Source organism: Python bivittatus, unplaced genomic scaffold (assembly GCF_059951505.1).
Source record: "Python bivittatus isolate LINGU-HERP-01145 unplaced genomic scaffold, Pbiv_v1 ctg000610_np1212, whole genome shotgun sequence".
Lineage (NCBI taxonomy): Eukaryota > Metazoa > Chordata > Lepidosauria > Squamata > Pythonidae > Python > Python bivittatus.
In genome coordinates this window covers 48,359,309-48,373,913 of record NW_028277088.1, presented here as the reverse complement: position 1 = coordinate 48,373,913, position 14,605 = coordinate 48,359,309, and the positions used below count along the sequence as shown (strand labels likewise).

The 14,605-nt window shown below is 39.4% G+C and overlaps 1 protein-coding gene across 2 annotated transcripts; it reads left to right on the top strand.

Moving 5' to 3' along the window:
• Positions 1-4,662: 4,662 nt before the first annotated feature.
• On the top strand, positions 4,663-13,872 carry LOC148214620 (uncharacterized). 2 transcript variants are annotated; one of them, XM_088149949.1, is made up of 7 exons: positions 4,666-5,044; positions 6,239-6,259; positions 7,141-7,228; positions 8,282-8,371; positions 9,438-9,497; positions 10,817-10,942; positions 13,237-13,872. In XM_088149949.1, exons 3-7 carry the CDS (start codon positions 7,145-7,147, stop codon positions 13,372-13,374), a joined length of 498 nt encoding a protein of 165 aa, XP_088006075.1. In that variant the 5' UTR covers positions 4,666-5,044; positions 6,239-6,259; positions 7,141-7,144; the 3' UTR covers positions 13,375-13,872. The 2 variants fall into 2 exon arrangements, with proteins under 2 accessions (XP_088006076.1, XP_088006075.1); XM_088149950.1 differs by lacking the exon at positions 8,282-8,371 and having other exon boundaries at positions 4,663-5,044.
• The last annotated feature ends 733 nt before the right edge of the window (positions 13,873-14,605 follow it).

Below are 14,605 nucleotides of genomic sequence, written 5' to 3'. Positions count from 1 at the left end.
ACCCGAGTGGCTGAAAAGGCTGGCGTGTTGGCAGCGTGAGGGGCACATTCCTTCCTCGTTGGGTTGCGCGCCACACTGCGAGAGGGGCCGTTTTGCCGCGGTTCCTCAGCGGAAGAAGTTAAGCGGTTGCTCTGGACCAAGCGGTCCGCAGCGGTCCGACCCTTTCTTGTAAAAATTAAATGAGATTCAAGCTGGCCTAGAGGAACCAAGCACCGTTCTCTCTGGTATACATTAGCGAAGCTGCCGGACAGCATCCGTGAGAGCTCAGGGAAATCCGAGGCCTACAATAACTGACCGTTTGGAAATCAACAGGATGCTTCCTATACGGGCCTTTCCTGCTGCTGAGTTAAAGCGCTACCCGCCCATCTTTGATTTGGCAGATGACTGGCATGCGGACTTCATTGCAGATTCCTGTGCTGTCCCTCAGGCATCTCTTCCGAGTCACTGCTGAATAGCGCTGTCCCTGTTATGCCTGCATAGTGCATGATAAGCAAAGCGGAAAATTCTGTCGCCTCTCTTTGTAGACACTGTAAGAGGAGAGCCAAGTTGGTCTATGCTAACCAAAAATCAGGAGGAGTCTGGTAGCACTTTTCCAGACTAACACATCTTAGAAGGCATAAGCTTTTTTGAGCTATAGCTCACTTCATCAGATGCAGAAATTGCCCATGTTTATATCCCAAAGTAGTATCATGCAGATTTTGTGTTATTGTGACAGTAAACTTGATTGGCATAACACTCCTTCCTACTTCTTTCTGTAGATCCCACAATTAGCATCCATCTGCAAATACTGTACACAAATCTATTTAACATATGTTGATACTTCTGTGCCTATTCTTTCCTTGGTAATTGTCTTAATGAAGGTCTTTTTACGCATACAGTTAACCAGAACAGCACATAGCTTAGCCCTTTGCTCTTTTTCTTGGAATATTCCACTTATTGCCTCTTGTTTGGCTTATTGAACCAACAAAGACCAGGGCACAAGATTCTGTTCAGCCTGTAATCTTGAGTAAACAGCTAGAGTCATTTATCTCAGGAAAGAAATCTAGCTTGGTCTAATATTTTATTTTTATAACTGCTTCCTTACTTCCTTTATCCTGCTTTTATCCTTTCTTCAATAAGCATTTTTCTTATTATCTGCTAGATGGACTTATATTCCTTTGCACTTTGAAGGACTTGTGTTCACCTACTTGTCTAAGCTACTACGGGATGCTTTTGAGCTAGAGAAGGAAAAGTAGGCTATTCACTGACCAGAGAAGCTTAGCTGGCTGTCTCCTTATTTCCAAGAAAACTTTCCAGAAAGTTATGAAAAAACCTGCCTACTTGCTGGCAGAGATAAACATGAATAAAGCATTAAGTGTATTATCAATGAACTAGTCCAAAGTTTTGCAAACAGGTTCCATGGGAGATTAAGGGCTAAAAGCTAAAAGTTCAGTTGAATGCAGCCAATTTTATATCACTAGAGCTTTTCCTCTTGATCAGGGGTTCTGGATTTTTTAAAAAAACTAAGTTTCCACAGCCTGAAAAACTTTGAAACCCCCAGCCATAATTTGAATAAATTATAAGTGGCTGGGTTTTCCATAAAACACTAAGACAAAATGGATGGTTCCTCATTATTATTTGGAATTTGCAGGGTGTGGGAAGATTTAGGATTAGGGGAAGACTCTTCTTTCAGTGACATTGTTCTACTCCTAATTCTTTCTCATTATTTTAAAGGAGATAAAGAGCGGGTGAAGGTAGCATTGGAAATGGATTTAAGGTTATCAGACAAACCTTCAGCTAGGACTCTTAGATATGTGTAATGCTGAAAGTAACAGTTCAAGAAGCAAAACATTTCATATATAATTTTAAGAAGACATACGTTATATTTAACAACTAATCTCAATTTTCCCAATAAACATTGAAAATAATGAACTGGAGAAAGTCAACAGCTACATCTACCTCAGGAAAAGACTACCATGGAGTATAAAATCGTAAAGGGGACGCGGTGGCGCAGCGGCTTAATGAAGCTGAAAGTTGCCAGCCAGAAATGGTCGACACTTCAGCGGTTCGAGCCCAGCCTTTGTGCAGCAGAGTGAGCTCCTGCTTCCTCCCCCAGTTCCTGTCAATCCAACAGTTCGAAAACTTACGTGAGTAGATAAATGGGTACTCTCACTCCGGTGGGAGGCGGCGCCTTGCAAAAAGGAGTCGGGAGCAGTTGCCGGCAGCACGGAAGCCGCACTCGCCCCAAAAAGGCGCGAAGCAACGGAAACCCCGCCTCCTGCACTCGCCAGCTGGGCTCTGCTCTAGGAAGGAGGCACTGGCAAACCACTTCCGAAACACCTTGCCTTGAAAACTGCAAAGGACTCGTCCAAAAGCAGTCACTGCAGAGTCGGTAACGACTGAGTGCAGGTTAAAAAAAAAAAAATGAAATCATAGAAGAAAGTTTGAACCAAACTTAACTAGGTAGTAACATACCAACCTCTTTAAAGAGGAAATTCTTATACTACCTGTGCTGACAAATCGTTGTGAAAATTGGACATTAATGCAAAAGCAGTACAGAAGTTGAAAGATATATACAAAAAAGGATGGAACAATACATGTTTAACATAACACAGCATGACATGAAAAGGAATATATAGATATGTCAACGGGTAGGTGTATATGACATCATGAACTAGGTTGCCTTATGGAAATTTATTATTTATTTAAGGCATTTATCTGAATGCCCAGCTTGAACACTATGACTCTGGGCAGCATATAATAAACCAGAAAACAAAATACAGAAACAAACCAGTGAAACTAAAAAATGAAGAACAACCATCAATTGGTAATCAGGGACTCACACTTATTACTTCCAAAGAGAAACTCCGACCAAATAGCAATGGGCTGACCGTATTGTACAACCAACAGATGAACACTAGGCAACATTGAATTGGTACCAGTTCACTTCAAAAGATGCAAAACAATGCCCAGAGAAATGCTCAGTTCAAAGGTGTTCACTGGAAACAGCTTTCAGCTTGTCAAAGCAATTGTGAAGCAACTGAAGTTGATTTATTAGGGCTGATATTGATGAAAATTGCTTGTATTACTAACAGAAGATAAGTTGTGATCATAGGCATCTGCAATGGGAGGCAAATGAGGACATGTGCATAATCGGGTGTTTTATTAAAGCTTTGGCCTGACAGTTTGGCCTTCAACCTTAACGGGAAAAATGATGCATAAATTAAAGTCATTAAGGAAACATAATGGCAAGAGTTTATTTCATGCAGATTGGCATGACTATATGTCTTTCTCAAAGTGTCTAAAATAAGGGGCCTATTGCCTAAAGAATATCAGAAGTTCTGAAAAAAATCAATTAAAAATTATATACTTTCTAAAGTTATTATATGGAAACTATATGTGTACTGAAAATAAATTTGTAATCAAAGAGTCCTATTTAACTTGTCTCATGCTTATGGCTGCTGAGTCAAGGAACTGCAGCTTTCATACATTGTAGCAGGGATTGAGCCAATCATGTGACTGCTGCTTTATATGAAATGCTTAGTTAGATCCAGATGCAAATACCAATTCAACTTATTTGTGGTATGAGCTGCTTCTTTTGGGGGGGGGGGGGAATGCTACCTTTGAGTCTGTCTTGACTCCTGGTGACTTCCTGGACAAGTCCCTGCAGTTTTCTTAGCAAGATTTCAGAAGCAGTTTTTCCTTGCTTCCTTCCTAGGGCTAAGTGAGTGTGACTGGTCCAAGGTCACCCAGCTGGCTTGAGGCAAGACTAGAATTTCCCAAAGCGTCACTGCCCTGATTAGGAAGCTAAGAGACCAAGTTGTTTAGCCTAGCAAAGTTCATTAATGAATCAACTTTCTCTGAGCTTGCTTGAAACAAAGGGCATGATTGTGATTGTTTCTTCCATGTCAGGACAGATCTTCAGAGCATATTTAGCTTGTAAGTATAGAGCAAGCCACACACAGAAAGCTATCTGGCATGTGGTCTTTGCTAGTGGTGGTTTATAATCATCTGTTCTGGCTACCTATAAATATATAGGGGATTGACAATAGGGATAACGTGGCAGAAGGAGCAAAATAGAGGTTGGACTTCTAGTAATTAGGAAGACTGTAATCTAAGGAAGCTCTGAATTCCTCAGTTGCACGCTTGGCATGAAGTTAAACTAAAACAGGCTAAGGAAGTTGCATTAAAAAATACATTTCAAATATACTTTGGCACTTTACCAATATTTATAAAGCTTCTTTGTACATCATGTCCCCAAAGAGCAATCCATAAGGTTCCTATTACACAACGTCTTTCTGTAGCAATATTTCCTCCAAGGAGTCCTGAGAATTGCAGTCCAGAGAATACAGTTCCGGATTGCTGCCATTACCAACTTTTGCTCTTCTGTCCCGGCAACTGTTGCGTGTTTTATGACAGATTTGTTGTGTTTTCATTGTGCTCATTGGAAGAAAATACTTTGGGAGCGCATCTTCGCCACGAACTGAGGTATAAATACAATAAATATAAAATTTACGGTGGGAATGGGGTTAAGGTGCGTCGACAGTTGGAAGGTTTGGAGCTGGAAAGCGTCTGAAAAGCAGCAGCCAGGGGGAGCGCGGGATCCTTTGAAACTCAACACCCACCGTCCGTCCTCCAAAGTTGTGCGAAATAGCCACTCCCAGTTTCCAAGGGGAGACAGACACTGTGCTGAGCGTGGCGTGGCGTGGCGTGGCGTGGCGTGGCGTAGACACTTCAGGGGGGTGGCTTAACACTTGGAGAAAAGCAACTTTTCTGCCCCAAAGCAGTAGAATTAGAGAAGATACAAGGAGGAGGAGAAGGAGGCAGAGAAATTCAACATTGTAATCCCGCTCCTTGGAGAGACAAGCTGCTTGCGTGCACTTGCAGGGAGGTATCGGTCATTACTGATAATACGTTATTTACTTCCTCCCATCAGAATAAAACATTTGCATTTTCAGAGATAACCCTTTCCTGATCTTGGAACATTAGTCATTTAGAAACAGCTGCTGGAAGACGGACGCTCAGAAGGTTCAGCTTACTGCCAAAAGAAAGCAAAGAGAAGACTGTAAGTAATCATTTATTCCTTTCCTTTCCCATATTTGTTTTATTGACTGATTAATAATCCATTCCATAGAAGGTAGGCTGAGTTAAACGTCAAAAAAATAACCAGTTGCACCAGAAACAACTTTACGTGAAGAACTTCAGCAAGTGCATAACCTGTTAGGATAGCTGTAAGGTATCAGTACAAGGAGAGCTAGAGGTAGATTTTCTGACCGTACCCTTTTGAGTAAAATCTCCCAGAGTCACTGGTCAAATATTTTTTTAGTTTCTTTGCTCACCGGTGGTATCAGCCCAAAAACAGAGTTGGGCAGTGGGCACAAATGAGAAAATCCACAATCGGTGAATAACCAGGCCCAACAATTTTACTTTGATAGTTGGAGGTTAACTGATTAACTTCATACAGTTCTGGTTATGACAGAACTGCAGTAGTACTTTGAATCTTTTCCTGCTAAAGAAGCAAGAGTGGATTGTTCTGAAAAATGGGAGAATCCTTTCACAGCCTCTGATTCATCCTTTGCTTTCCCATGTCACATATATTTTGTATGATATTATTTTGTGGGTCTATAATATTGTGGAACAATCTGGATTTTCCTAAGGCAAAACTCCCCAAATTACTTTATTGGCAGGGAAACATAAGACATAAAAAAAGGACTCAAAAAGTTATTTTGAGATGTCAGATCAGTGGTTCATGTTTTGTAATCAACTATAAGGAATATTCAGTACACAACATTGTGAACTGTGAATTTGTAGGTATGTATCAGTAACTACATTACCCAAAGTAAATACAGAAATTATCACTTACTTTTACTGTGCCTAAATAGGACATTTGAGTAAACACACACAATTAATATCCCATATCCATTCTAAATTTTGGATTTATTTATTTTTTTGGTATCTTAAGTTTTTTAAAAAGGTGTCTCTTGGCACTTGTTTTCGCTTCAGTCTATTAATATTCATTGCTAACCTCTGGCATTTGCATGACCAAACTGATATTCCACTGGAAAGCAAACAGATGAGAAGGAAGGAAGGGAAAGCAGAATCAGGGCAGTTGTTGGAAAACACCAAATTTGGTTCAGTTCTTATTTTAGTTCATGTTGATATTATTATACTTTGCATTCATGAGGGTAAGAAAGTCCATGGAAAATCCTCGTAGAATACTTGTGCTTAACTTCCATATTTATGTGATATTATTTTGCAGATTGGCTTGGTGGACAAAGAGGTATGAGCTATTTATTTATTTATTTATTTATTTATTTATTGTTAAACTTGTATGCTGCCCATCTCCCCCAGCGGGTGACTCTGGGTGGCTCACAATAACAAAAAAGGAAAAAACATCAATCCTTCCAACAATGGCTAAAATCCATGAATAATTAAAATAGAAACATACATTAAAAATGTCCTAACCCCCCCCTGTAAATTTTAGCCCTAAAACCTTCAAGATGCTGACGGGGGGGGGGAACCAAACCCATCACCCCACCAGCCATCTCCCCAGATGTGAGCCCCCATCCGCCCCCCAGGCCTTCTGGCAGAGCCAGGATTTAACCCCTTTTCTGAAGGCCATGAGGGAGGGGGCACACCGGACCTCGGGAGGCAAGATGTTCCATAGGGCAGGAGCCACAGTGGAAAAGGCCCTCTGCCTAGACCCCACCAATTGAAATTCCTTGACCGGTGGGGTCTGCAACCTGCCCCTTCTGCTGGACCGAGTGGGGCAGGCTGAAATAACCGGGGCGAGATGGTTCCTCAGATAACCTGGTCCTTTAATAATTTTAATAATTTTAATTTTAAAATAATTTTAATTTTAAAAATTTTAATAATTTTTAAAGAAATTATAAAAATTCATAGACCTTTAAACCAAATGAAGAGTTTTCATTTGGTTCTTTTATTTTCCTTTAAATGTAGAAAAAAAATTCAACTTAAATTTTTTCTTTGTTCAGAGTAGTCTTCTCTATTTTGCTTGATTTTATTTCTGTGTCCCATATCCTCTATTCTCAGACTTCACTTATATTTAGTTTGAATTTGCTTCCTTTTTCAATTATTTTTTTAACTCTCCTCACTTGTTCATATATTTTTATTTTCATTGACAAGTTTTTATTTTTACAGAAAAATGGAAGCAAGTTACATAAGAAGTAATCAGCTACCAGATATGTGGAAGACAGAATTTGCAAAAATGTACCCCCTGATTCCTGCTGTGAGTACTTTCTAAATCATTAGCATACTCTGAATTTATTATATTTACGTGATTGCTTCCTTCTGCATCCCTCATAAACCTTGTAATCTGTTCTGGAAAATCTGGAATAAATTTGGAGGGGGTACATTGTTGGAAATGAAGGATGGAAAGGATGTTCCTGTTGCAGAAATGTAAGTCTACTTCTATACATTTGGATGTAGCCTATTGATAGAATATTTATGCAATGGCATGGTTTGTCCATAAGATTAAGTGATAATAGCTAGGTTCATACACCACACTAAGTTAAAAATCAGCAAATTAAATTATGAATAACATGCCTATTTTTTTCTCATAATTCACATTTTAAAGCAACTTTAAAGCATTTTTTGACCCAAGAACTGTATGAGGATATTTTGGAAAATGCCTAATTTTGTGGATAAGTTCTGATCCATGTGTTGGTCAGACCACTTTCAGAATTCAGGAAAGACCGTGTTCTTCAGCAGCTTTGGATATAACATTGTACAAAGAATTGATGGACAGTGAGTTCCTCATTCAGTACACTCTGGGGAAAAACCAGAATTTATCTTGTTACATACTTTAACATTCTTGTTAGTGTGAGAGCTGGATCCAACAAGGCAGGAGCCTGGGACCAGACCAGACAGTTACCTAAAAATACTGCAGATGCCATCAATAGCTCAGCCTGAGAACCAGAGTGCCAGTACTCGTATTTCAGCAAAAGGTGATGGGGAAATACGTTCCTTCAATTCTATTAATCAGAATACAGTATATGATGGAAATATTTCAAAGTAGGGATGAATAAACATAATCCTGTGGTGGAGGACATTGTAGTTTTGCTGTCACATTCCTTGGGAACATTTTTTTTTTTTAATCCGCACTCAGTCGTGACTGATTCTGCGGTGACTGTTATGTCATTCCTATTAGTATCAATGCTGTGGCCTGAAACCAGAAGAAAGATGAATGAGTGTGTGGTGTGTATATATGTACACACAGATGTTCAAGTGTCTTAATGATTTGCCATAGGTCTGCAGGCTGACCCATGTTTCCTCTTGACAGATATTTCTGGTGGTAGTTGCAATTGCTATTATTGTAGTTGGCTGTTTTGGTCAAGCTGGAATCGGAACTCCGTGGTGGTCTGGAAGCATGGTAATAAAAATCATAGCATTCAATATAAAATATCTTTCCTGTGGACTTCTCCACACTGGCCCTCTCCCATTTGTGCTGGGATTATAATTCCTTGTCTGAAGGCTAGGGATTTTAGCAGTTGTAGTTGCCATGCATTGGAAAGGGGTACTAAATTGAGGAAGTCTGTTTTTCTGGATAGACAGGAGTGTATCACTTTTGGGGCAAAGCTGCACTTGGTCTTTGCATAGGGTGCCAGGGACTGCTCTCTAAAAGTAGACAAGGCCAGGAGAAAGAAGTACAGAGCAGCCAGGACAAAAATTTAATTGGATTGAATTAACTGATATTTTTATTATGTTAAATATAGTTAATATAATTCTCCACATATTAACAATTTTCCTTTTCAATCGTATCAATAAAAATTACACTTGCAACTTTTTGAGGAGCTGTGGGGACCATACTAAGGATTTAAAGATGGATATGTGGCTCTGGGGCTTCATGTTGGATGCCTGTGTGTAAGAAATGAAATAAAAACTGTTTGGTATGGAGGCCCAACTCTTTAATTTAGCCTAGGAAGCTGCCTTCTCCATTCATCCATCCATCTGCCCCACTCAGTTATCTCTGCTCTGATTGGCAGCAGCACTGTAGGATTTGGGGCAGAGCCTGAGATCCTTTTGATTAGACATGCCAGATATTGACCCTGGGACGTTACATGCAGAGTTGCAGAGAGAATATTCCAATGTTCCCTAGAATGTTTGGTTTTTCTCCTGGAACTCACTAATCCAGCAGTTTGATGATTGGTTTGTAGTTTTCCAGAAATAACTGAAGCAGCAGCAGACAACTTATCTGTCTCTTTCCAGAGAAAAATGGAATTCACGGGGAACGCTGCAATTTTTGATCTCCAGAATGTTGAGTTTTACACAGACCTACATTACACATGTAAACACACGCTGCATTGCTGATTGATGGTCCTCTCTTTGTTTTTCTGAAAATCTCTATACTGTACACACTGTCCATTTGCATTGGTACAGACTATCAGAATGACAGACACACCAGATATAAAAGGGAGAATATTCTCTTGTTTTTGCAGATACTTATATCCGGAGCCTGTTTTCTTAAGCTGGTCTTAATGCAGCAGACATTTCCTTGGGTAAGATTTTCAAATTAGGCTTTTCAAACCTCTGTTACATACATTTAACTTTCCTTCAAGTACTGTAGTTATGTCAAAAGAACTTTAAAAAAAAGAAGAAAGGACTCAGACCACAATAAAGAGAAGTAGAAAATGTCTGACTTTATTTCACAGGGGAAGTCAAACAAAACAATCAAAATGTTTGCTTTTCTAAATTCTAAATGTAATGATTAGTGACTTAGTTTTGCTTCATTTGTTCTAGAACCTGTTGTGGTTCACTTCAAGCATTTGTTATCTTACCAAAATTCAAACCGGAAATGTATGAAATGATTTGGGGGGGGGGGGGAACACTCTTAAATCTCAGAGGCAGAATGTATTTTTCTTATAGGTTCTGACTCTGTAGTTTTCACTCTTCAAGGATTTGGGGGAACCATATCTAGATTAGATGTCAGCACTGACTTTATTGCTGGTGTTTCAGTTTCAGTGTTTCGAAATCAAATAATAAATCTGATTCGCTTGTTCAAATCCATATATGAAATCTAGTTACTGTCCTCTGTGCTCCTCTGCTATATGCCTTTATATTCAGTAACAGCCAGAATGTCCTCTGTTGCTTGTCCACTTCCTACTGAAAGCATCCAGATTTGCCTTTAACTAGGCCTTCATGACATACAGTACTTCTTAGCTGTACTTCTTCCATAGCTTCTATGCACAATACTCAGGAATTCTTGTCTTGTCCTATCAACCCACCCTTCTCTGAAATAGTTTTGTACACAGGTATCTCTATGCCATCAGCCACTCTGTGTTTTTTAAAAAATTCTGACTTGCTTCCCATTGAAATAACCAAGTGTTTATATGCTGTCTGGAATCTTTGGAGGAGGTGGCATATAAAAATATGTGTAAGTCAGTCCTCTTTCTGATTAACTGTCTACACTTTAAAATATTTCTGAACTAGATTTCTGCCAGAAGCATAGCAAAAAAATCCCAAGAGCAAGAACAGAAAGATTCAATTGGCTACTAGAAACATTTGGGAACTGTTATTTCTGCCAAGGGGAGTATCACAAAACTGGAAAGGTACCAGACTTTTGCAGTTGCCAAATCACGGTTTTCTTACTTTGAATCTGTAAACAACTGCATATAAATAATAAGTATGCATTGAAGTCTGCAGAAAGATGCCATGTTCAATTTCAACCATGGGTGTGATAGCTGCTCTTCACTTAGGGATTTGTTGAAATGTACCCTTGAACAGGGATGCCTAAACTTTTGCATACAACTGTAGTTTCATGATTAAATAATGCTGTGAATATGAACAATTCTCTGTTGTTGTTCTTTCTCTTCCACAGGAACGATGTGCCTATATTACTAACACTATTAGCATGGTCATATCACTATTGGCTATTTTGGTTTATTCTTTGGAGTTTTCACTGGCCACATTGCCAGAAAGTCCCTTCTCTTATCATGGAATCAGTGTAAGGACTGATTAATATTACTTTTGTTAGCTTAGTTGGTATATATGCTTTGGTTATTTAAAACTTTTTAAAATTAAGCTTGAGCATGAATTAAGTTATATGAAAGCTGAAATTTAGAATATATGCAAACAGGATGCAGAGGGCAACCTTCTGCTGGACTTGTTATCAGTGGCTTTGTATCTTTTCTTAGTTATATGATAGCCAACACTCCAACAGATGTAACTTCTCCCATGTCTTTACCAGGAAAAAGTTGTAAGCATCGTATAACTGATAATAGCACAGGAATTCTATTTTTGTTGTTGTTAAATGAGAAATATAAGAGTTGCAGTTCTGATACATATCTATATAGTATTCAGGTGCCCAATAGCAACCTGGTCAACAGATTTTGAAATATTCACATACCTAACACACACTCACACTAAAAATCATCATCTCACTGATACTCTGTAATATACTATATGCATAGAAACAGTAGAGTATCAGTGAGATTATGATACTGAGGACATTACCAGATGGGAGTTCAGATCCACTTTCAAAGGAAATTGAGATTTTCCTGTGATCAACTCACCCAGCTGCTAGGCACTTACTATTGTGTTTGGTCCTGCGTTCTTTCTTCTGTAAATAAGAGGTTTTGTTTGGAAACCTCTTTGTTGGAAAATGTATGTTTCTAAGCAGCGACTGCCACTGTAGAAATAGAAGGAATTTGCATTTGGAGATGAAGCTGAGAGGTGGAGTAAGATACTCATGTTGGCTAGCAGATGAACATTAACAGACTCTATCCCTGCCCATCTGTTGCCTTGGAAGAGCAAATTACAATTGGCTGTCAGTTTTTTGCAAGCATTGCAGACCAGTGAAAGTGCCCATTTCAGTTGCATCCTGGATCCTAAAATGTTAGAACATCCCGTGTAAACTCTGTTTCCTTTTAGTAATGAAATCAGATGACTTGGGTGTGGAAATGACCCATCTTTCTTCCTTACATTGTAATTTACTGGTAGTTTGTTTATGCAGACAACACAAGAGTTCAGATGTAGACAACAATTTTGGGTTGGGGGACATGTTGTGGATGATCTCACAAAAGGGCTGCCATGGAAAGTTTGCCCTTTCAAGAGATGGCTATCAAGAAAACAGATTGGAAAGATAGGGCACCCCTCCCTTCTAAAGGCTCAGTAAACTCCAGTTTACATTTGACTTTTTAAAATAAGTGTATACTTTGCATACAAAGCAAACATAATCATAAAAAAACAAACAAACTTCTATTTTTGAAGAATGCTTATGGAGGCTCATGCCAACTATCCATTTATTTAAGACTTAAAAAACTAGTCAGTTAGATACCACAGAGGCGTCTGTAGGTGCTTTTAAACAAAGGGAAGAAGGAAAAAGTCACAACATAATATCTTGGGTAGACTTCCTATTAGTGTCTTGGGTTTCTTGAAGTAAAGGCACTGAGAGAAATACTGTGAACAAATGGGACCAGTCATAGCCTTCCAATAAGATTTTTGGAAAACTGGTTCTACCATTACAGGTAATAGGAGCAGAGCATATTCAATTAGCATATGCTCCAGAAATAGGATTATGGTGGTTGCTGCTGTTATAGGTAGTCCTCACTTTCCAACTGCAATTGGGATTGACAACTCAGTTGCTAAATGCCACCGACATTAAGTGAAATGTCATGTGATCATGCCAACTTAAGATGTCAGTACCGCCTGCAGTCATTAAGTGAATCACTGAGGGTCATTAAGTGAGATATCACATGATTGCAACTTGCAACTTCCTGCTAGCTTCCCCATTGACATTGCTTGTCGGAAGCCAGCTGTGAAGGTTGCAAGTGGTGATCATGTGACCGTGGGACACTATGACCATCATAAATGCGTGCCAGATGCCAAGTGCCTGAATCATGATCACAAGACTGCAGGGGCGCTGTGATGGCCACAAGTTCGAGGACCAGTCTTAAATCTCCTTTTTCAGCACCATTGTAACTGAACAGTCGCTGAATGAGTGGTTGGTAAGCAAGGACTACCTGTATTTATGTTTTTTCTTCCCAAGCGTAACCCAGATTCCAGGGAAAAAAGGATAAAGAAATGGCTTGCCAAGAGCGGGTGGACTCTTGGCTCCACAGCACCCATTTTGCAACCCCAGTGCAATCCTGCAATGGATAAAACCAAATTTTTCAGCCTTCAGGAGGGTTGTTGAAGGGATGAAAGTGGGACCTTAAGCTAATCTCCCCAGAATGCACAAAAATAAAGCCCCAAATATTTGACCTAATGAAACCTTTCTTCTGTTTCCTTTCCTTCCAGACAGAACAACTGGTGATCCACTACAAAATACTTACAGTAGAACTTGCATTTACAGGCTTTGAGATTGGAGTATGTAGTTGGATTCTGGGCATCTTACAGAAAGCTAGAAAAACTCTGACCTCTCACGTAAAGCACTAAGTTATGACATGGTTGGTTTGGCTTTGACTTAGCATACAGTATTCTGTGAACTTGGCTATTGTGGTTTGTAAACTGTGATTAAGCAAATCTTCCCTTATTGTATCTACTAACTGATATTTTCGTAAATTTCATCTCTTACGCTAAATTAATCAATGGAAGAAAAGCAGGGGATCCACAAGTAGACTTTCACAGTGGCTGCCAGGCCCTATGGAATAACTTCCCTCCTGAGGTCAGGAAAGAGATTAAGACAACCTTCTTCCATCAAGCTTAGGGTACGAAGTACTGGGCTGCTCTGTATTTGATATGATTGTTTGAGTTTTATAAGTTTTTCACATTTTATATTTGAATTTTGTATGTTTATATGAACTTGTAACTGTTTATGTTTCTGAACCATCCAAAGTCTGTAAGTAGAGTGGCAAATGCATTTCATGAAACAAATAATTAAATAGTACAGATATATACAACTGCATTAAAGGATCAACACCTCCGAATTGATAAGCATAATATTTTTTTTTAGGGAATGGGGAGGAAATGGCCTGGAAATTATCTTATAAAACAAAATATTTCCCCGAACTTTGACAACAAACAACACTAATTCAAATGTTGACAATACCCGATATCCACTGTTGCAAATCAGGTTCAGATTTCTCCTTTAATTGTTTGTAATAATTATGATAGCCAATCCCCATACATGAAAAATCCACCCTTAATTGCTATCTTGATAAAATATCAGGTGAAGACATTTGAGGAACAATGCCTAGAAAAGATCACTCTCCACATGAATGTCTTTAAGATGCCCTAACAAATCACCACAAGCAGATCTGGAATATATCATTACTATACAGGTAGCCCTTGGTTAAAAACCACTTGTTCAGCGACCGTTCAAAGTTAAGACAGCACTGAAAAAATGGTGGTTATGACTGGTCCTCAAAGTTCTAGCCATTTCAGCACCCCTGTGGTCATGTAATTGCAATCTGGGCACTTGGCAACTGGCTTGCACTTATGATGGTTGCTGCATCCTGCGGTCACATAATCACGATTTGCAACCTTCCCTGCCGGCTTTCTACAAGCAAAGTCATTGGGAAAGCTGCCTGGGAAGTTGCAAGTTGCTCAGTTAAGTCTCCCCCACCTGTACACCCTCCCTGAGCCTTATTGCACTTGCACCTCCCCCATCACTTGCACACCCTCTCCCATCTGGCAGCAGCCACCCCAAGCCCTGCTGCACTCACGC